The 23,617-nt window shown below is 50.0% G+C and overlaps 1 protein-coding gene across 1 annotated transcript in view; it reads right to left on the reverse strand.

Annotated features, from left to right (window-relative positions):
• The window catches only part of ASB18 (ankyrin repeat and SOCS box containing 18), a 43,706-nt gene extending 20,369 nt beyond the window's left edge, over nucleotides 1-23,337 (reverse strand). The window contains exons 1-3 of the mRNA XM_027047003.2: nucleotides 22,875-23,337; nucleotides 19,185-19,452; nucleotides 92-596 (exon numbers count right to left, since the gene is read on the reverse strand). Coding sequence (XP_026902804.2) covers nucleotides 92-596; nucleotides 19,185-19,452; nucleotides 22,875-23,115 — 1,014 coding nt within the window. The 5' untranslated portion in view covers nucleotides 23,116-23,337. The remainder of the gene's footprint in view (nucleotides 1-91; nucleotides 597-19,184; nucleotides 19,453-22,874) is intronic.
• Nucleotides 23,338-23,617: the final 280 nt, after the last annotated feature.

Here is a 23,617-nt window from a genome sequence, read left to right on the forward strand (position 1 = left end):
GGGCCGGGGCGCGGGTAGGGCTGCTGGGCCCTTGAATCTGAGAAGCGGCGCGAGCCCCCCCGCAGGCCCGTCCCCGGGGGGGCCCCCTTACCTTGGGGAAGGCGTCGGGCCACACGCTGGGGGAGCCGTGGTTGAGCAGCGCCTGCACCGTGCGCTGCGACGCGGCCTCCGCGGCGAAGGCTGCGGTCTGCAGCGCGCGGGCCAGCGGCGAGGCCCCGCCGTAGTCGAGCGCGCCCGCGTCGGCGCCGTGCCGCAGCAGGAGGCGCGCCAGGCCCGGGAGCGCGTGGCCGCAGGCCTTGTGCAGCGGGCTGCGCTCGTCCTCGTCGCGCGCGTCCGCCGCCGCCCCCCGCCGCAGCAGCAGCACGCACAGGCGCAGGCGGCGCGCGTGCTCGTCGGGCCGCCGCGCCGCGCCGCACGCCGCGCTCAGGGCCGTCTCGCCGCGGCCGTTCCTCGCGTCCACCGGCGCGCCGCGGCCCAGGTAGAGGCGCGCGTGCTCGTCCAGGCCGCGCTGGGCCGCCACGTGCAGCGGCGTGTCCCGGCCCGCGCCGCCCGCGCGCTGCACCGAGGCGCCGTGCTCCAGCAGCGCTTGCGCGCACCTGCGGGGAGGCCAAGGCCCGGTCAGCGCGGGGCGGGGCGGGGGCGCGACCCCCGAAGGCCCCGCCCCGCCCCTGCCCCGCCCCCCTGCCCCGCCCTTGCGCCCTGTCCCCACCCCCCCACCCCGCCCCGCCCCACCGCACCCTGGCTGCCGCTGCCACCCCCAGCGCCAGCTGACTTCGTGGAAAGGCGGGGGGGCGGCGGCCCTGAGAGAAAGGAACCGAGTTCGGCCGCCCGTGCCCAGGCTATGGGAGTGGAGACTGAGCTGGGGAGAAAAAATGAGATTATGGCAGACCGGGGTGGGGGTGGGGGTGGGGCCAACCCTTGGCAAATGGTGGAAATAGCTAGCAACGTTTCCTCAGGATCCACATGCTATTTTGGAAGGTAATGTGGTTCAAACGACAGTGCCCGAAGCACTAACTACCTGGGCTCTTTGTCATGGGAGGCGGTCACAGAGGGCTTGGGAGGCCTGTGCTAAGAAGGGTCCCCTAGACCGGCAGGCTCTTCCGCAGCAGCCGGCAGGTAACCCTGTAAGCTACGCAGCTTGGGTAACCGCAGCTTGGGTGACCGTGCGAGGCAAGGCTTGCCGCGCTCCCGCAGAGGGAATCCATCCATCCTTCAAGGCACTGACACGGACTGGCACTGGGGGGTCCTCCTACAGGGCTGCAAGCGTAGGTGCAACATGCCTAATTGTGGGGCTACCTTTGTTTCAATCAGACTTGCCCTTGGAGACTGTGGATCTTGGCTGTACCCACTCGAGACGCCCACAGGACACTGCGGTCCCCCTCAGAGGTGGGTGTCTTGTGCTGCCTCCACGTTCACCGACTGGATCCCCAGAGTGTCCTGTTACCCAGGCATCAGTGCCTCTCCGAGGAGAGCGAACCCCAGACTCCTACCTAAGCGGGGACGGCAGGCTGATGACCAGGCAAGGCTCATGCTGGACCTTGGGCCTCGGACGCTAGTGGGAAGCTCTCCCCAAAAGCAGGAGGCCAGTCCTGCATTGTGCTGACCTTTGTCCCTCGTGGACACCGCCAAAACACCAGCCCCACCTCAGACACCTGCTCCCAGGTCGGCTCCCCGACCTGGCCGTTAATGTGTTTGCCTCACCTTTGGAGTCTAACACTCCAGCATGCTGGCCTCAGGCCAAGCCTCCGCTCCTGCTGGCTGGTCCAGGCCTGTGGGTCCCCTTCTCATCCCTGGTCTGCCGAGACTTGAGTCCTAGGCCCCTCATCTCTCAGCCCTGCCTGGCTTCCTTCCTTCCTGGGTGGGGCTGTGGCCACTCTCTTGGCATCCTGGCTCCCTGGAACCGAGGGGACCCAAGGGGCCGTGTCTTCCACGTTGAGCCCCACGGTCATCCACCTGCCGTCCCCCATTTGGCTGCTGGGTGCCACTGGAGGAGACCCGGTTCTCAGATACAGGCCCCCAGGCCCCCTGGTCCTCGGGGAGCTTGTGTTCACCAACAATTCAGTGTTGGAGGCACTGTTTGTCCTCCCCTCCCCGTCAGCCATCCAGTCTTGCTTCATTCAGAGCTTGGGGGCTCTCTCAGGAGCAGCCACCCATCCTACCTTCTGCCCGTGAGTGACACACATTTGCTAGAACCCGTTTCTGCAACGATCTTTCTGTCCTTCCTCCGTGTGTCTGGCGAAGGGAGTCCCTCTCGACCGTCTGCCCCCAGGTGTGGTCCTCTTCTGCCTCCGTGGGGGTCTTGCTCTGTAAGTGATGTGTTCTTTGCCTTTTCTTTGTCACCCAGCTGCCCCACACTTCCACCGGTCACTCAGCCCCATGGACTCCACCTCTTTATCATCCCCGGAACTGCTTCCTCCCTCCATTCCCCATCTCACTGCCCTTTGTCGAGGACCATATCATTTCTCGCCTAGGCCTTTGCCACAGACTCTAAATTTGCCCCCTGCTCCGTTCTACCCAGAAAGAGCCTTTCAGGTGCGAGCCAGGTGGCCTGACCCAGCTCCCGTGGACCTCACCAGCTTTACTCCCTGGTGCTCCATCCTGTGCCGGCCAGGTGTGGTTCTTAGAACACATCTGCTGTGACAGGACCCTCATGCCTTTTGCACAGGCCCCTCCTTCCTGGGAGGCTGTGCCTCCCCGGATGGCGCACGCGCTCCTCTCTTCCCCTCCTCTTCCTCTCCGACGCCTTCCCGGTGCTACCAGCAGAGGCTCATACCTCTGTGTTGTCATTTACCTCGGGGCAGAGCATTTATCACACCACGTTTCCAGTGTTCATCAGCACGTTTGACTCCTCTCTGGAGGCCGTCGGCTCCTTGAGTGTAGAGATGGGGGTTTTATTTGTCTCTGCTCTTTGGTGCCCGTTGCAGAGCTAGCCCACGATTGGTATTCCCTGAAAGCACGTTGGACTAGCGCATCTCGTTAATGAACATCTTTTAGCGTTCCTTCGTGTCGCTGCTCTTTTTTCCTATTACATACTTAGCTTGGGGGCTGAACCGAGATCATCCGTCGAGGGTTTCCAGGCTGGAAGTGGCTGCCCTTAAATCCGTGTATATTTCTACCCCGGGACTCTCGGCATTTCTAATTCCTTCTATTTCTCTAGCCTCCGTATCAGCAGTTATCTTGAGAGGTGGCCTGTCTTGGGTGAAAAATCTTTACAAACAAGTACAATTTGATGTGAAATGTCCTTGGGGACAATAACCAGCTAAGAGAGGATGCAAATTTTACAATCAGAGTGCTTCAGAGTAGCTTCCTCTTTGCCTCTCTGGGAGGCATTTTGAACACTGCAGCAGGAGGTTAGAAATCAAGGGTTCCGTCTCATTTTGCCGCTGAGCCTGTGTGCGCTCACAAACAATGGCAAAAACACTTCCTTCTACTATTTTTTTTTTAAAGCCGCCCAGCCTCTCCAAAGAAGTCCACCGGGAAATACAACCCGGCCTCTCTTCCACGTCCAGAGCCTAACTGGCTGATGTCCAAGTTGCTATTTGCAACGAAGATACCTTTCAGAAGAACGAGGGCAACCAGCCCATCCTCCGGAGGGCTGCGGGTGCCCTTTTCATTTTTAATGAAGAGCTCTAATTGGCTAAATCTGGGCACTTCCTTCGAGCAGGTAGCGGGGTAAGTTGCAGACCACACGCACGAGAGAAAACAACACAAACAATTGACTGAGGCACACATCTCTGCTGGCGCTCACTGGGCAGTCATCGAAAATGAAGGTGTGGGAGCCTGTTTAATGACACGGAAAGCTATTTGCAGTGGTTATGGGAAAAGATTAGGTTACAAAACAGCACTGAACAGTCTTGTTTTTTTTAAAAACCAGATACATACAGGCACAGAGAGAAACAAACCTAGAAATGTATAGGCCGGTGTGTGTTTACCTGTGGATGATGGGGCGAGGGATGCTTTTCTTTCCTTTTTGCCTGCCCGTATCTTCGAAATTTCCATAATGGATCAGAGTTATGGCTCGAAACAGGAACAACGGAGGTTGATGATAACAAACCCATCCCCCACCAGCCACGGCAACAGTTCACGGAGTCTCAGAAATGGCTAGCATTCCAGGGTCCCAGAACGCGCTCAGAGTTTCCATTGCCCTGTCCGGGTATAAGCAGCGATCTCAGGAAGTAGGTACCGAGTACCTCCGAGAGGGTGAGTCTGAAGGACAGGGCAGGGGTGGTGATAAGTGAGAACAGTCTCGGGGGCCTCCCAGACCTGACCTTGTACGTGTCAGTGTCTCTAGTGGAGAAGAAGTGGCCCAGCGAGGACAGTACCACCCAAGCTTTGGTTTGACTGTGTGGGCAGCCCAGCTTCGGCTGAGTCCTCTCCTCTGAGGGCAGATTCCGCGAGCAGGTTTCTTGCTGTCCTGACAGGCGACTCACGAAGGCCTGGGGCCGGTGTAGACGGCCCCTGTCAGGAACCAAGGGTACATTCCCATCTCGGCCTGCCAGAACAACTTGTCTCTGTCTTACGGGGATTAAGGAGACACTGTATTGTCTGAACAGCCTCTGATACAAAGCAGCTTGGGCAAACACTAACACCCCCCATCCCTCATCGCCGTCTTTGATGATGATTGTGGTGACAGGCTGTTACAGCGGCCTGAGGTTGACAGCACACAGAAAAAGGAGCTCGAGCCACAAGGCAGGAGTTAATAAAGATGAGCCCATTGAGGGCTGTTGAATTAATGTCATTTTAACTTATTTCTAAGTGGGGAAGTAGGACTCTGAGCCCACGTCCAACACACGGCTCCCATCTACCTTCCAGCATCTTCCTGAGGCACCGCCCGGCAATCTCCCAGGTGCAGAAGTCCACAAGAATACTTTTCTGCTGTTTACTTGCTCTCTTCCCCGTTGACAACGACCCGCCAAGCCTCGCTGCATTTTGTGAGGCCGGGCCTGCTCAACGCTGGCCGTCATCTGCCCCCCTCCTCCCCATTACTCGTCTTTTTTTTTTTAAATTTTATTTTATTTATTCTTGAGAAAGCGAGTGTGCGCATGAGCAAGCAGGGGAGGGTCAGAGAGAGAAGGAGAGGAGAGAGAATCCCAAGCAGGCTCCGCACTGTCAGTACGGACCCCAACTTAGGGCTCGAACTCACGAACCATGAGACCATGACCTGAGCCGAAATCAAGAGTCGGACGCTTAGCCGGCCGAGCCACCCAGGCGCACCCCCCCCCCCCGCCCCCACATCACTCGGTCTATACAAAGCTTTCAAAGGAGGTATTTCACAGCCTCTGGATCTGAGCTGAGAGGTCTCTAGTACTTGATCTTTTAAGTTATTTTTAAAAAGGTTATCTGTAGTTTTTGCGACAAATCTGCATGGTAGGTGGAATTTGCAGGTGGGAAACTTGAGGCTTAAAAGACCAGTGACTTGCATGCGGGCCATATGGGCAGGAAGCGGCAAGGTGGGGATCTCAACTACTCTGGCCTCAGAGCTGTTCGTCAGGCCACCCGCCTGCCGTATCATTTGTTAAACTCTCTCTGAGCCAGGCACCGTGCTAGGCATTTTCCAGAAGTGACTTCTGAACTTTTCATTCAGTCATGGATCCGCTCGTTCAGGAAGTGGAGAACATCTTCCATGCAGCCCCTCAGGGCGGGGAGAAGTGTGTCTTCTCTGAGCGCTTCACAAGAATTTCTGGATAAACTTGCTGCACGACCCAGAAGGCAGGACAAGGCAGGGGAGGTCACCAGCCTCGTGGACTTGGTCCGTGGGGCAGGTAACAGCAGCCTGCTTCTCACCGGGTCATGCCAGCAGCTCTGCACGCAAGCTCCCATGTTCCCCAGCTGGATTCAGTCTTTGAGGTCTGGGCAATGATCTCAAGGTTAGGGACGTGGGAGATGACGGTGACCCCACAGCCAGCACACCCCGCTTGGGATGGGAACCCCAGCTATCACTGGACAGCTTCATGATCTGGCAACCACCAAAACATGGAACCGTGTTTCCTATTGCAGGGGGTCGCTGGAGTCCTTGGACAGTCCTGGCTGCCTTCACCCTTCTCCTTACGCGATTGCTGTCCAGTCCCTCTGACAGGCAGAAGGGGTTTCATGCGAGATGACATACGCAGGGAGTGTCACGAAGCAGTCTTGTTGGATCATCGTTGCTGCTCCGTTTCTTCCTCAGGGTTGCCATGCGGGCTGATGGGCTGGAGACACGTCCCCGGGGCAGGGTGATTGGAGCCCCAGGGCGGGGTCCATGGGTGGGGGTGGGAGCGACTGTCTGGGTGCTGGGCAAGTGCCAGCCTGTGGGGGGCAGGGGACGCGGGGGAGAGACTTGGGAGGAAAATACAGCCGTGTTTTCTAATGAAGCCATTGCAAGAAGTTTCCCTCCTGTGGATAGACTCCCCAGCTGGCTCCGAATGAGGGACGGGGAAGCCACTGCCCCACGACTTTGATGGAGGAGCTGTTCCACTTTATTTCCCTGGACCTTCTGCTGAGGCTCTCCTTTGGGGACCTGCCACCCGCCCCTTTCTGTTCTGTGTTTTCTTCTCTTTCCCTTTCTTCCGAGATGCTAAGCTGTGAGACTATCAGGCGTAAATGTTTACAGTTGAAAGGGCTGATGTGAATGCACAAATCCTTAAGGGTAGGGGGGAGATTGAGAGAGAGAGACCAGCCGGCCATTTCAATCCTTACGGTTTCTCTCTGAGCAATGGCCACCACTTACATTTTTTTCTGAAGTGACGGATGGCTGTGGCTGGTGATGATGTTGTGGGCACATTCTCCCCGGACTGCAAGCGAAACCCTGCATTTTGGCAAACTGAGAAATGATTTAAGGAACAGACTTTGTGACGTCACCTCCACTGTGTGCCCCACTTGCCCCTGAAGTAGTATCTGACTTTCTAGAAGCTTCACCAGCATCCCTTCATCAACACCTGGATGAGAGAAAAGTTTTATGTATGCAGGTACGTACGAATTTTTAAAGTGAGGTAAACTTTGCATATGGAGGATTGCACAGGTCTTAAGACTACAGTTGTATACATTTTGACAAAGGAATGTGCCTGTGTAAATGACATTCCAATCAAAATGTAGAATATTTCGCTGTCTCTGGAAGTTTCCTTGTGTTGGCCGCCAGTCTTCACCCACAGGCAATCACTGTTCTGATCTCTCTCATGGTTTAGTTCTCTAGAATTTTCTCCTTTTTGGTGTCTGGCTTCTTTTGCTCAGCATAATGTCTTTGACGTTCATCATATCGTTGTGTGTGTGAGTAACTCGTTAATTTTTTTTTTTTTATTTCTGAGTCATATTTAATTGTCTGGATATACTACAATTTCCAAATTCCCTCTTCTATTGATATTGATGGACATTTGGGTATCTCTGTTTTTTGGCTATTATGGATAAGGCTGCTGTGAACATCTTTGTGTAAGTCTTCTCGTGGACATATGTTCTCGTTTCTCTTGGGTAAATACGTAGAAGTGGAAGAGCTGGCAGGTGTATATTTAACTTTAAAAGAAATTGCCGAACGTATTAGTGAAGTGATTGTATTATTATGCAAAGTACAAGAGTTCTGGCTGATCCACACTCTTGGTGAGATTCAGTATTTGTCGGTGTTTTCGACTTTAGCCCCTCTGATGGGTGTGAAGCAGGAAATTTTTCCTTGTGGTTTAAAAAAAATTTTTTTTCAGTGTGTATTCATTTTTGAGAGAGAGAGAGAGAGAGGGCACGAGCAGGAGGGGCAGAGAGAGGGAGACACAGAATCCAAAGCAGGCTCCAGGCTCTGAGCTGTCAGCACAGAGCCTGACGCAGGGCTCGAACTCAGGAGCCGTGAGATCATGACCTGAGCTGAAGTTGGACGCTTAACAGACTGAGCCACCCAGGCACCCCTCCTGGTGGTTTTAATTTGCATTTCCCTGATGATTAGTGATGTTGAACACCTTTTTATTTGCATCTTGGCCATTTGCATATTGTCTGATCAAGGCTTTTGCCCAGAGAGTAAAGGTTTGACTTGGCTTCCATTATTACCTCTTCTAATTCCTGACAGTGGGTTGTAGGTTTTCAAATGGGACTTGGCAAGTGATCCGAAAGCTGACTAATCTACCTGAGAGGCCATCAAGGGTCAGGGAAGGGGCATAGACACCTGTAATAGAACATGTCTGGAAGGTGCTGGCTGGAGATGTGCAGGGACTTCCTGACTGTACAGGGTGTGTGAAAAGAACTTAGGTGAACAAGGGAGAGGTGATCGTTCAGCATTGGTGTCTCTTCCAACACTTGGCTTTTGGCAATTTCCACTGTGTGCCACCTTACTTGCAAAACATGGGCCCTCGATGGGACTCAGTTTCCTGGTCTGCAGATTGGGAATTCTCATGCCTTGCGGGCCTGCTGGAGGACCATCAGAAGTAAGACCGTTGGAAATGTTCAGGAATGTGTGAAGTTCTACCAATATCAAATCACCCGATGGGGGTGGCCCCTCTATGACACCTTGCTCTTTAATATCCTTCTGATGCCTCAGACTCCTGTTGAATCAGGCCATGTTTCCTCCCCTCAATAAATCAACCACTCCTCTGGGGTGTGGAAAGAGCACACAGTTTTCCAGATTATGTATCAACACCCACGAGCCTGGCACCTTGTGTAGGTAAACCTCCCGTGGAGACATTTGGAGTTGGTGCGAGGACTTTGAACAGTTATCTCTGCTTGAACCTGGCCAGGGAGTGCCTTTCTTGCCTCGGGAAAAGTCATACTTTCTTTCTCTCTGCCTGGATTTCAGCTTGCCTCGTCTGAACTAGAAAAGCATTGTCCAATAGTTCTCTTCGGTGATTGTTAAGGAGATTAGCTGCTTCCACAGGTCTGGCGCTGGGTTCTGAATGATTTTTTTTACCAACTTAAATTAATCCAACCGGGACGAAAAAAGTAAACATGCATGCTTTTTACTGATATGCTCGTGAGGGAAGGAAGTCTTCCTCACTTCCGTTTAAAGCAAGATAACTTCAGACTGGGGGGGGGGGGGGAAGAATCAGGCTTCTACTCATCCTTTTCTCATTTTAATTATCTCAGATTTAAAAAAAAGGGTCAAGGAGAGGAGTCTGATAATAAATAGGGCGAGGCTGACAAGCAGGTTACTAACGTGAAGAGAGTAACTTTACTGGAACTTTTCTTTTTGGGAAAATCTCTTCAAAAGGCTCCTAGATTAAAGCTCTGATATCCTTTTTTGTGTGTTGAATTCTGAATTCTGAAGCTTGCTGGTTGGAAGGAAGCACAGATAATTTTTCTTTTTTAATCCCAGGAACTCAGAGACTCAAAGGTTTTAAAGTCCTGCACCCATGGTGAATTGCTGACTAAAAGGGGCTGGAGCAGAAGTGGGTCCCGAGGTGTGGAGACCATTGTCATCAAGAGTAAGAAAATGAAATGGCTCTGTATGTAGGTCAACGACCCCCTCTCTACTGTAAGGTAAAAAAATTAAGGATGACCTAAAATCTACTATGTATAAAAAGATTCTGGAGAAGGTAGCTCTTTCTTGTCAAAGTGATAATATGTTTATACTACCTGAAGCCAGACCTCCTCGGAGTCTAACTTTAGGGGGACTCTTTAGAGCTGAAAAGCTGTGGTCGAAACCCCAAGCCCTTTCTGACATCTATTACCTTTTTATCCTTCAAGGTAGTTGGCTATGTTATTGTAGAGGTGTTCAATGGAATCCGCAAGCATTTTCCATTATAATCATTGATATTGAAGGGATTCTAAGTCAGCTGTTGCATAGTTCTGCCTGAACTTCTGGTATATTCATCACTTATCCCAAACTTTCCCCCAATAACCAGGATTTAAATAAGTCAAGACTGTCAAATTAAATCACCAGGGAGAAAGATTCATATGGAGAGACACATAGAGGCGGACAAGGGATGCGAAGAAGAGGAGGAGGAGGAGAAAGAGGAAGACAAAAGAAAAGAGGTTTAAAAAGCTCCACGTTAATACAAAGGCATTTGAAAAGTCCTTATTAAACAATGTCCTGGACCTGTATGATTTCTGAAAAACCAACTGAAGCCAGGAAATTAGTTTCTATCACACAGTGGATAAGCTGTAGCCCTAACGGTCTGCATATATCTCAGCTCTTTATAACATCCAGATGTGAACTTGTTGGCTTGTCAGAAGAGCTATTGATGGAATTCACAATATTTTGTGCTCTGAGTAGGTGTTTCTTTCTCATTTCTTAGTAAAAAGCAGTATTTTTCTGATACCGTAAAGCGGGAGGCTGGAACCTAAGGTGTGAAGCAAACTTAGTTTTTAAAACTCTTTTTATTTTTAAATTATTTTAGATTTATGGAAAGAGTTGCAAAGATAGCACAGAGAATTTCCAAATGCCTTTCACCCAGCCTTCACTAAAGGTAAACTAGAAAGTAGAGAATGCCTGCAGCTGAGGACAGAAATGGATCACAAGGTTTGAACTTAGCAACATGATTGGCAAACACTGAATTTCTTGACCTCCCAAAGGGACTCTGGGCTCCCAGAGTGGGACAGAGTGAAGAGGTCCCAGGCAGAGCCCAGTGACTCTCAGAGTTAAGGAGATAGATATAGGGGTCAAGGCAGGTAGAGTTTGCGAGGCAGAGTACTGGGCAGGGGGTGTCTTCACAGAGAAAGAACTTTGCACAGCGTCCCCTTGAGTATTCAGTTGAGTAGTGATTAGTGTATGTGTGTGAGGGAACTGCTCAAGACGGGAGAACTAGCACCCCAAAAGAGAGGGAATCATACCCACGGTATGTAGAAGTTCAGGAATAGTGTCTGTTCTCAACAACCAGCGTTTAAAACTGCATATATAATGGGGCATGGTTAGATTACTAAGAAGGGTGTGGTCTCAGTAGTAGGGAAAAAATTAACTTTAATCTTAACACTGCTCTGATCCTGCCTCTCAAAGCTTAAAAGCAAGACCCAAGAGGATCAAAGTGTTTCCAAGTAACTTTACATTTCAGAGTAGAGATCAAAAATATTGATAGGGATAGAAAAATATCCAGCACCCAATAAGATAAAGAGAAAAAACAACAACAACTCAGTCAATTAAAACTGACCCAGATGATAGAATTAGTGGACAGGAACTTTAAAATCGTTATTAAGACCATTTCTGTATGTTTGAGAAGCTAGAGAAAAGGTTGAACATATTAAGTAAAGGTGTGGAAGATACGAAAAAGACCTAAGATTGGACTTCTAAAGTTGAAAACCATAATGTCTGAGATGAAAAATACATTGTATGGGAATAATGGCAGATCAGGTATTTTAGAACAAAAGATAAACCAATTGCAGAAGAAAAAAAACGACAGCACCAGTGAGCTGTGGAACAACTTAAAATGGTGTCATATACGTGTAATTGGAGTCTCTGAAAGAGAGGAGGGGATCCTACAGAAGAAATGTGAGGAAATAACTACCAAAATTTTTCCAAATATGATGAAAATTATAAGCCCTCAGGTCCAAGAAACTCAAGGAATCTCAAGGACAAGAAACATGAACAAACGACATCAAAATACATTATTACCAAACTGCTTATAATCAGTGATAAGGAGAAAAATTTTAAGCTGGGAAAAGGACATTATTACAAAAGAACAAAAATAAAGAAGACAGAAGACTTTTCACTAAAAAATGTTAAGTTGAAAGACAGTGGAGCTATGTGTTTAAAACACTGAAAGAAAAAAAAAAAACCCTGTCAACCCAGAATTCTCTACCTAAAAAAGCACTTTTCAAACACTCAGGTGAAATAAAGACTTTTTCAAACACACAGACACTGAAAGGATTCATCACTATAAGAAATGTTGAAGAAAGTCCTTCAAGCAGAAGGAAAATGATACTAGGTGAAATTTTTGATCTCTACAAAGAGATGAAGGAAACTGGAAATAAGAACTACCTGGGTAAACATACAAACTTTTTTTCTTATTATTTCAATATATTTAAAAGAGTATGGGCTATTAGAGCAAGACAAAATTTATTGCAGGAATTGTGTGTAGAAGTAAAATATGTGATACCATTAACACAAAGGCTAGGAGGAGAGAAATGGAAGTATGCTGTTGTACTCTATATGAAATAGTATAGTTAATACTTGAGAGCAGGCGGATATAGATGTATACACTATAAACCCCAAAGCAACCACTAAAATAACACAACAAAATTTTTATAGAATAAGTCAAAAAAGGAGACTGATGGAATCATAAAAATTCCTTAATTAATACAGAAGAAGGTAGAAAAAAGAAGATACAGTAAACAAAGAATGGATTGAAAAAAATAGCAAGGTGTTTGATTTGAACCTAGCCATATCAAAATCACATTAAGTGTAAATGATGTAAACATCCAATTAAAAGGCAGACTATCAGATTAGATTTTTAAAAAAGATCCAATTACAGGCTGCCAACAAGAAATCTACTTTAAAAATAAAGGCAAAAACTGAGGTTGGCCTTCAATCATTTGTCAGCAAGAAACTGAGACCTTCAGTCCACAGTCCCTGAGGAGCTGAATTCTGCTGATGATCATATGAGTTTGGCAGCAGATTCTTTCCGAGTTGATCCTTCATATGAAACCCTGGCCCTTGTTGACATCTTGATTGCAGTCTTGTGAGTGACTCTGAAGTAGAGAACCTAGCTAAGCAATTTCCAAACTTTCACCCACAGAAACTTTGAGATAAGAAATGCGTGTTGTTTTAAGTCTCTAAGTTTATGGTGATTTTTTATGCAGCAATAGATGACTCATGCCGATGGAAAAATATATACTATGATAACACCATTCAAGAGAAATCTATATTAACATCAACTAGATATATTAATAGGGGACTTAGTAGATTTTAGAGCAAAGAATAAAACCAGAGATAAAGATATCTTTTCATGATAGAGGTCAGTTCTACATAATAATGCTAAACATCTGTGTACTTAATAAGAAGGCTTCAAAATATTTGAGGCAAGAACTGATAGAACTATAGAGAGAAATAGGCAAAATGATTATAGTCCGAGATTTCAACACTTCTCTTTCAATAACTTGTCAGACAAGTAGGCAGAAGTCTCAAATGACAGTGCTAGGCATCTTGACTCATTTGGCATATATAGAACACTCCTCTCACACCCCTCTCAATAACTGTGGAATACAAATTCCTGTCTAGTGTACATGGAACATTTGCTAAGACAGAGTATATTTTGGATAATAAAAGAAGACTCAAATTGAAAAGGAGTAAAGAGATACAAAGTAAGTTCTCCTACCACATGGAAATAAAATTAGAAATCAATACTAGAAAGATATCTGGAAAATACCCAAGTATTTGAAAACTAACGCACTTCTATATAACTGTGGTTCAAAGAAAAAAATCCAAAGACAAATTAGAAAGAATTTAAAATAGATTGAAAATGAAAATATAACATTAGCATTGCAGGATTTAGCTAAAGTAATACACAGGGGGCCATGTACAACACCAAAAGCAAGCCTATATTAGAAAATAAAAAAAAAATCATCAAATCAATGATATCAGTTTCTATCTTCAGAAACTGGAAGAAGAGCAAATGAAACTCAAGGTAATCAAAGAAGGAAATATAATAAAGACCATAGTGGAAGTTAGTGAAATAGAAAACAGTAAACAAACAAACAAAAAAAATCAATGAAATCAAAAACAAGACTGATCAGGTAAGGAAACAAAAGAAACAATATAATGAATTCCAATATCATGAATGAGAGTGGTGATAATACTATAGCTTTTAAAGATTAAGGGGCGCCTGGGTGGCTCAGTCGGTTAACCATCCGACTTCGGCTCAGGTCATGATCTCGCAGTTTGGGAGTTCGAGCCCCGCGTCGGGCTCTGTGCTGACAGCTCAGGGCCTGGAGCCCATTTCAGATTCTGTGTCTCCCTCTCTCTCTGACCCTTCCCGTCATGCTGTCTCTCCCTGTCTCAAAAATAAGTAAACGTTAAAAAAAAAAATAAAAAAAATTAAAAGGATAATAAAGAACAACTTATGCCAATAAATTCAACAACATAGCTGAAAGAGATAAATTTCTTGAAAGATACACAAGCTATCAAAGCTCACCCAAGAAGAAATATTTTCAGTAGTACAATAGCCATTAAAGAAATTGAATTAATAGTTAAAAACCTTCACATAAAGAAAACTCCAGGCCCAGATTGCTTCATTGATGAATGCTACCAAATATATTTTTAATTTTTTTTTAGAGAGGGAGTGTGTGAGTAGCGGTGGGGAGGGGGGGAGAGAGAGAGAGAGAGAGAGAGAGAGAGAAAGAATTCTAAGCAGGCTCCATGTTGAGCATGGAGCCCAATATGGGGCTCAATCCCATGACCTTGGGTTCATGACCCAAGGTGAAATCAAGAGTCAGATGCTCAACTGACTGAACCACCCAGGTGCCCCACTACCAAACATTTAAGAAAGAAATAATGACAATTTTATACCAGCTCTTCAAGAAAATGGTTGAGGAAGAGACGCTTTCCAACTCATTTTTGAAGCCAGTGTCACTCTGATATGAAGCCCAGATAAAGACATTACGAGAAAAGAAAATTACAGACCAATATCTCTCATGAACATAGATACAGAGTAAAATTTTTCCAGCTAATCAGACCCAATAATTTATTAAAATGGATAATACTCATGTAGTTTATCTCAAGATGGCGAGGTTGGTTTAACATTTGAAAAACAATCAATATAAATCATTATACTAACAGACTAGAAAACACACTGTATGATCATGTCTAAATATGCAGAAAAGGTATTTGAGAAAATTCGATATCCATTAATAATAAAAACTCTCAGCAAGCTAGAAATAGAGGGGAGCTCTCTCAATCTGAAAAAGTTCATCTACAAAAATCCAATGTCTAATCTCTTACTTAATGGTGAAAGACTTAGGCTTTCCTCTAAGATCAGGAATAAGAAAAGTTGTCTGCTGTTACTACTTCTCTTCATCATTGCCCTGGAGATACTAGCCAGTGTAATAAGGCAAGATAAAGAATAAAGTGCATCAGCTGAAGAAGTAAAGCTATGTTTATTCAAAGATCACACAGCTGCCTGCATAGAAATCTTACGGAACTTACAATGAGTTATGAGAACAATTATTGAGCTTAACAGGGTTGCAAGATACAAGATCAATATGGAAAAATAAATTATTAATTTTATATAATAGCTACACATGATCAAAAATTTACAATAAAAAATACCATTTACCAAGCACCAAAAATAAATATTTAGGGAGAAATCTGACAAATATGTGCCAGCCCTGTACACTGAAAAGTAAGAAACACAGCAGAGAGAAATTAAAGACCTAAAGGAACGGAGAGCTTTCTTGTGTTTATTATGTCCATTCTCCCCAAATCTATAGATTGACCTATGGGTCAACTGGGGAGATTCAAGGTTGATTCTGACCCCAGTCAGAACCCTGCAGCTTTTTTTTTAAAATAGAAATTGACAAAATGGTTTTCAAACTTACATGGAAATGCAAAGGAGCTAGAATAGCCAAAACATCTTTGACAAAGAACGACACCCAAGAACCTACACTACCTGACTTCGAGGTTTCTTATAGAGCTCTAGTATTCAATACAATGTGGTACTGGTGTCAAAATTGACAAACAGGACAATAAAATAGAAGACAAATATAGAGGAATGGCTCTACCACGGAGCTCTGGTAACCTTGTGTGTATCCACACAGGCTGTGCAAGCAAAGGTCTTGAACCCCTGCTGATCTAAGTCTTGGCAGGAGTTGTCCTTGGTGTGTGGGACGAGGCATTGGCACCATTGGCCAGTCCTCTTTTCACGGTGTACATAAGTGATAAATGGTCTGAACTTAAGAGTGGCTCTTTACCAGTTGAATCAGTCAGGCTTTGTCCTGTGTGTACACTTAAGAGAGTCCAGAAATAAACCCATGCACATGTAGTCAGTTGATTTTGGACAAAAGTGCAAAGGCAATTCAGGGCAGAAAGGAAAGACCCTTTGACAAATGGTGCCCGGACACTCGGACATGTGCACGCAAAGAAGAAAGCTTCGATCTATACCTCACACCATATGCAGAAATTAACAAAAAAATGGGTCACAGACTTAAATGCAAAATGTAAAATTATTAAATTTATAGAGGAAAATTTAGGAGGAAATGTTTGTGACTCTGGGTTAGGTAAAGACTTTTTTTTTTAAAAGATATTATAACCCAAGGTAATTTCTAAAGAAAAAAATTGACAAGCTGATTCCACCAAAATTAAGAATTGCTATTCTTTAAAAGGCATTTAAAAATGTTTATTTATGTTGTGTGTGTTTCTGTGTGTGTGTGTGTGTGTGAGAGAGAGAGAGAGAGAGAGAGAGAGAGAGAGAGAGAGAGAATCCCAAGCAGGCTCCATGCTCAGTGTGGAGCCTGAGGTGGGGGTTTAATCTCATGACTGTGAGATCATGACTTGAACTGAAATTGAGAAGATGCTTAACCCACTGAGCCACCCAGGCGCCCCTAAAAGGCATTTATTTTCCTAAACGGCATTTTTAAGAGAAGACAGTACAACCCATAGGTTGGGAGATAATATTTTCAAATTATATGTCTGATGAGGGGCTTGTATTCAGAATATATAAAGGAATCTCACATTTTAAGAAAACAACCCAATGTAAAAAAAAAAAAAAAAAGGAAGGGGGGACACAAGATTTGAACAGGCACTTCACTGAAGAAGACCGATGGATGTCAAATAGGTACATGAAAAGGTGCTCAACATCACTTGTCGTTAGGGAATTGCAACTCAAAACTACAACAGGATATTTCTACACACCTATTCGAAGGTCTACAGTTAAAGAGTTTCCATAAGCAACCGCTACCGAGGATGTGAAACAACGAGAACATTCGTACCCTGCTGGTGGGAATGCAACTTGGCACAACCACTTTGGAAACAGTTTGGCGGTTTCTTAAAAGGTTATCTTTCAATCGCATACAAGCCAGCCATTTCACCCCTAGGCACACGTCCAGGAGAAATGGAAGCAGACACCCGTACAGAGGCTAGTACACAAATGTTCATAGCGGCTTTATTTGTAATAGCCCCAGACTGGAAACAATCAAGTGTCTTTCAACACGCGAGCGGATAAACACTTTGTGGCAGTCCCATACCGGGGAATACCACTCAGCAATGGAAAGGAGTGAATTATGGATCCACGGCACAATATGCTGAATCTCAAAGTAATCGCGTTGCATGAAAGGAGCCAGACAAAATGTAAAACACTGGCCAATTCAGACTGAATTATAGGGCTAGAAAAGCAGATTAGTGGGATAATAATGGAGGAGGGGAGGGGGGATAACAGTGGGGCAGGGAAACGTCTGACCGTGATGGGTGTGCTCCCTCCCTTGACTGTGGGGATGATCTCGTGAATGCATATTGTCCTGAATGCATAGGTCCAGATTTATCAAATTGCGCACTTAAAACAGGCGCAATTTACTGTATGCCAATGACACCGGAGGAGAGCTGCTTTAAAAAGTATATCTTTAGGGGGTGCCTGGGTGGCTCAGGGGGTCAAGCATGGGACCCTTGATCTGGGCTCAGGTCACGTTCTCACGGTTGGTGAGATCGAGTCCCCGGTAGGGCTCTGCCTCTGGCTGTGCTGAACCAGCTTGGGATTCTCTCTCCCTCTCTCTCGGCCCCTCCCCCGCTCCTGCAGGTGCGCTCTCTCTCTACGTAAATAAACTGTAAAAGGACATATACATATAGTCAGCATATTTTTTCCTTCAGGCACCCTCAGGTGGTTCTCTCGTCTTTCGCAGTCCCTGCTCTCATCTCGAGTGACACCGGTCGCTGGTGGCCCCGCCTGGGTCACCGAGAGCCCAGTGGCCCCGCCTGCTCTCCAGACGGCGGTTTTGTTTAATCCCCACCACCGTGATAGAAGGCCAAGAAATCGCAACCCCGAGGGCAGCGACCAGACCATTTTGACTGACGGAGTGTCACGACGAGCAAACGCAAGCCGCCTGCCTCTCCCGGGACTCTGCGGGCCCCGCGGGGACAGACACCCCGCAAGGGGAGCCGCGGGGGTCGGCCGGCAGCTGCAGAACTCCCCGAACCCCGGGCCCTGGGCAGGCGCCCGAAAACGCGGGGCGCAGCTCGGCTTCCTGTGGGACTCCGAGGCCCCGCCCGAGGAGCTAACCATTTATGTCACACTGTGACAATTATTCTGCATAAAATTATCATTAAAAACCCTAATTTTTCAGCCTCCAACGCCGCCAGTGGCCTTTTAGCATTCGTCAGCGCCGGCGTCTGCAGGCCTGTGATCACCCCGCTCATTACCTCGGTGCGGCGCCTCCCGCCTCGCGCTCGCAATCAAGCGCTAATTACACCCGCCCGGGAGCCGGGGGGCCGGGGGAGCCGGGGTCCGGGGTCCGGGGCCGCGAACTGGGGTCCGGGGGGCCGGGGGAGCCCGGGTCCGGGGCTGCGAACTGGGGGCCGGGGCTCCGGGGGAGTCGGGGTCCGGGGCTGCGAACTGGGGGCCGGGGGGCCCGGGGAGCCGGGGTCTGGGGTCCGGGGCTGCGAACTGGGGTCCGGGGGAGCCGGGGTCCGGGGCTGCGAACTGGGGGCCGGGGGAGCCGGGGGAGCCGGGGTCCGGGGCCGCGAACTGGGGGCCGGGGGTCCGGGGGGCCGGGGTCCGGGGTCCGGGGCTGCGAACTGGGGGCCGGGGGTCTGGGCCGCAAGAAGGATCCAGTACTCTGCCGGGCGCGGTGGGGTCTGGGTCTGGGGTCCTAGGGGCTCCGGGTGTGAGTCGCGACGCAGGGGCTGGGGTAGGCGCTCAGCTCGATCCGGGGTCCGGGCCCGGGGTCAGAGGCTTAGGGTCTGGGGCTGACGGTGGGGACCGGGGTCTGGGGCGGGTGGTGGGGAGTGGGGGCCAAGGGCGGGTCGCGGTCCGGAGTCAGGACGGGGGACCAGGTGGAGCAGGCCGTGACGGACCGCGGGGACCCCGGAGGTGGCAGGGGCCGTGTCGCGAGTCTGGGTGCGGTGAGGGCGCGAGGTGTGTCCCGGATTCTGGGACACAGGACGAGGCTGGGTCCACGGTCCAGGGACCGGACCGGGGACCCGTTGTGTCCTGAGGATCCGCTCAGGCCTTGGGGATCTGGGGGCGGGACCAGGGGCGGAGGCCGCGGGGTCTGGGGCGGAGCCTGGAGGCGGGGCCAGGGGCAGAGGGCGTGGCCGGCCTCTGGAGCCTTGGCCCCGGATGGGGTCAGGGTCTGTGGCCCCCGCCCGGGCCGCGTGTCCTTACCCGAGCGAGGCGGCGGTTCGGCAGAGGTGCAGGGGCGCCAGGCCCTCGGCGCTGAGCAGGTCGGGGTCGGCGCCGTGCTGCAGCAGCAGCTGGGCGCAGGCCGTGTGGCCCCCCAGGCAGGCCTCGTGCAGGGCTCCCTGGCCACCGGGGCTGGCGTCGGGGTCCGCGCCGCGGCTGAGCAGGTGGCGCACGCAGGCCGTGTGGCCGCGGGCCGCAGCGATGCACAGAGGCGTGGTGAGCTCACGCTTGTACTCCAGGGTCCAGAGGCCTGGGGGAGAGGAGAGGTACAGTGAGTGGGGGGCCGGTGGGGGGCCGTGTCCCTTAAGGCCCAGCTAGCGTGAAACCATCTCTTAGAAGTAGCTACCGGGTGGACACGTAGGTACATAAAGAAACATAGACGATATAGAGGTATGTAAAGACGCAGACGATTGGGTCCAAGAACCCCAGTGAGTTCCAGCTAGAGGCACAGATCTAGCTAGGCGCACAGAGAGAGAAGAGAAAGAAGAGAAGAGAAGAGAAGGGCCATCTCCCACCCTAGGGTGACAGGTACAAAGACAAAGGCAGAGGGGCAGAGAGAGATCTCCAGGAAAACTGAAGTGTAGGAAGTGGGGAGGAGAGGGAGATGAAGACCCAGGAGGGAGGAAAGGAATAAAAAGAAGGTTAATAGGGGCCAAAACCGAGCCGGAGGGAGTGGACCGTATTGAGAAGCAAGAGGGGTCTTGCCAAATAGGGGGCGACTGAGGACGAGGCGAGGAATTGAGGAATGGAGAGCCGGCCAAGTAGGTGGATGGTGGGAGAACGTAAGCCAGGAATTCACATTTCCCAGGCTCTGAATCAGGGACAGCCTGAGGGAGGAAAGTGAGCTGTGCATTTTTCTGGAATCCAGCTCTCTCTCGTTGAACCCCAAACTTATCCCTTTATCATTAGCGGGAGAAGACAGTCGGCGAAACAAACTGACCCCCTGCACCAAGGTTGCTCAAGGAAAGGCCTTAGAAAGTTTAGTCCTCTTGGAAGCCACTGGGTTTCAGAAGCTCCCTTTGATGTGGTGTCCACATTCAGCACAATTCTGGTTTGTTTCTTTGCGCTTTTTAGGGTTGTGTGTGTGCGTGTGCGCGTGTGTGTATAGGGTTGCTCTTTCTTGACGGATGAATGGAGCAGGTGCTACACATTGTACTTCTCTGAAAACTTTGGGCTTTCAAAAGGCCCATGGAAGGTTGTTAGCGGCCAGGAGCGCTTGTGGAAATGGGGGAAGCAGTCCCTGGTGAATACACTTCAAGGGACAGGATTTCACATGGCAGGAATGCCTTCTGATAATGATGGAAGAATCCATACCATGGCTGTAATGAGCTGCAGAGGAGACCCTTTTCACAGGCCACCTCCTTCCTGGGACCCATGCTGAGCAGGTTTTGAAAGACCACTCATAATTACCTACCTGCATGTGATGCAGGGTTCCAGCCTGCCCTGTGTCCCCGAGGCCCAGCCCGTAGGTTGTTGCACACTTAGGTGGGGGATGTGCCTGTCATCCCGGCAGTGGATGGTGGTGGCCAGCTGGGCCCTGGCACGTGGGCCTGCACGGGTTTGGTCTGCCCTTCCCAGTGAAGACCGGGCGTGATTTGGAGGGGGATAGATGCATATGGTCCCTGATGGTAACGGTGGTCTACATGCTTGCTCCTGGTTCTGGCTGGACTCGTTTTCCTGAGCTAGGAAGTCTACTTCCTGGGCTAGGGACGGCAAGGAAGGGGGGGAGCACCCAGACTCCATCCTCTGGGGCACACCAAGTTCCCAGCCCAACTCCACCCACCCCAGCAGCTCCCTTCACCCACCCCTGGATTCCTGAGTCTTCCCAAGGACTGAAGGAAGGAGTCTGGGCTGGGCGTTGAGCTCAGCCGGAGCTTGAGGCCAGCACCTCCGTCCGGGTCCTGGGAGATGGTGGTAGGCTTCCACTTTCTTGAAGGTCTTCAAGAAAACCCGAGTTCTGAGGCAGCTGTGTGGACCACAGAGCCTGAATCAGCTGCCTGTACCGCCCACTCCCCGGTCCTGGTTCGGCCACCGGGAGGAACGTGCACACAGGCTTCTCCCCACGTGGCACATCCCTCCAAACGTCAGCTCCTCATGCCAACGCTGTCCTTGGACTGCGACTGGCATTCCATCCTGGGTGCACCGAGGTACTGGGGGGCTGGCCCTGTGAACCTGCTGGTGTACTTCCGTCCCCATGACTCCCTTCAAGGGGGGCTGGGATTGGCCACCAGGAAGTTCTCATGTGGGAGAGGGTGCTGTTCGCAAGCCGTGTTTGGTCATTTCTGCCGCGTGGTCAGCTGCAAGGGGCGTCGAGCGGCTGAGCCCAGGGAGCACGGACAGCCGCAGCCCTGAGTGCCACCCACCCTCTCTTCCCGGTCCGCACGGAGGCCGTAGGCCAGCACTGGCACTCAGGGCTGCCCCATCCACGGTGACAACTCACCGCCTTCTCCGTCAGCCTGCCCTAACTTTCTGTTGTGTGGGCGTGCCACACCATAGAAACCCAGCAGAACTCAGAGGTGGAAAGATTAAGGCAGAAAAAAGGAAGACGCCTTTGGATTCAGACCATGGGTTAACGTCAACACTTCTTTGAAACTGCAACGTTTGAGTGTGGTTGAGTGTGTCCAGGGCTGGGTGGTACGTAATTTAAAAAATTAGCATTAATCGAGCATTCAGCAATTCACCGAGCCCTCCCCGACCCCGTAAGTAGACTTCCTAGCTCAGGAGGACGAGTATAGCCCTTTGGCCGTGTTTTGGGTTTATTTCCCTCTCCCTGTGTGGGGTATAAACAAGACCGTGTCCGTTCTTTGGAAACTGTCCTTCCGCAGTCTTTGCCTGCTGGAGCCCACAGGTCAGACACGTGGGACACGGGACGCTGGCGTCGGCCCACTGACCGCAGCGTCTCAAATCCTCTTAGTCTGGCAGAGCTGTGGTGCCAACGCGTGAACCCTCGTGGTAAATGTGTTGCATCTGGACCCCCTGGGAAAAGGGTGCCCTATGCGGAGTGCCAGCCGAGAAGGCCCTGGCAACAGCCTGGTGGTCAGGAAGTCTCATCATCCCGAGTGGGGTAAAGGGGTGTCTTTCTCCTTGGGGGGGGGTCTCTTGCCGGCCCAGCACATAGCAGTGTTCAGGCTACAAGAATGCACTCAGACATACGACTTAGGGACCTCTGATTTCTTCCCCTCCCTCCCCCGTTCTTGGGCTCCCTTGGGTTCTGGGCGGAGCACCTGCTAAGGGCTCTCCCTCTGCTGATGCTGGCTGTGCCCCAGCCACCCTGCTGTAGCTGTGGTGCTCACAGGTTCCTAGAAGGCCCTCAAGCCGAGCTACATGCCAGGGGACAGCTCTGGGAGCACTCGGACGCGAGGCGTTCCTTCTGCGTCTCCTGCCTCCCCGGATTCCAGGTGCAGGCACTGGTAGGCGAGCACCCAAACCGATGCCCTCTTTGAAAGACAAGAGACGCTTCCAACATCAGATGGGCACTTCTTACCATCCTTTTGGCCTTTCTAATTTGATTTCTCGCATCTCAGAAACCAGATGTCACTTATAAGCATCCTTTGCTCGAGTGTGTGAAATGTGGCGCCCCCGTGAGCGGTCTACACCCTGGACTTACATGTCCAGCGGAGTGTTAGTGGCTCCTGAAAAACAACTAGCCGAGCTTTAAAGGAAAAGGGGTACCTGACAGTCCAAACGTGGCTGGGGATTTCACCTGCCATTCCATCTCATCCTTCTTGATCTCGAACACCACATTGGCATCCTGGAAGAACTCGTTCATGAGCAGCTCAAGACGGCTCAGGTCTCCCGTGACCAAGGCAGCATGGTACTCGAGCACTGGGGACCCGGCTCTAGCTTGAAGCTCTTCCTCCATCTTCTGAAAGATGTGAAGCTCTCCCCTAACCGGCTCTGGCCATCTCTCCATTGCCAGGCTGCTGATTTCAGAAGAGTTCTTCAGGAAGGGGAAAGATGGTCCTATGGAGTGTGAGCTATTTCTATTGTCATTACTCAATTGTTATCCAGTTGGGGCTCGGTGGCGGTGTATTTATAACTCCTGCGGGCTCCGCTGCGATCATGGTTACTTGATATGATCAGCATCGTGTGACCACTGGGATGCCAGTGTGCTCAGCCACTGCCTTGTGGTTCTATAGATTCGACTCCCGGAGAGCGACACATCCATTTATCTCCAAGACAGCTCTGCAGCCAAGGGCGGACACCCTCAAGTGGGCGGGGCCTCTCTCTCCTGCTCCATAGGATGTCTTGTTCCTTTTGACCTATCGCTTTCTCTGCTGCTGTGAACAAGGGTGGGTGGATGTGTGCCCCGAGGGCTGTGTGAGCCCTGAGCACGTTTGAAGGAGGCCCAGCTGGACGCTACAAATGACTAAGCTCTAGGCAAGCGTCCCTGCGTGGGAGGCTTCATAGGGCAC

The sequence above is a fragment of the Acinonyx jubatus genome, chromosome C1 (assembly GCF_027475565.1).
Source record: "Acinonyx jubatus isolate Ajub_Pintada_27869175 chromosome C1, VMU_Ajub_asm_v1.0, whole genome shotgun sequence".
In the NCBI taxonomy this organism is placed as follows: Eukaryota; Metazoa; Chordata; class Mammalia; order Carnivora; family Felidae; genus Acinonyx; species Acinonyx jubatus.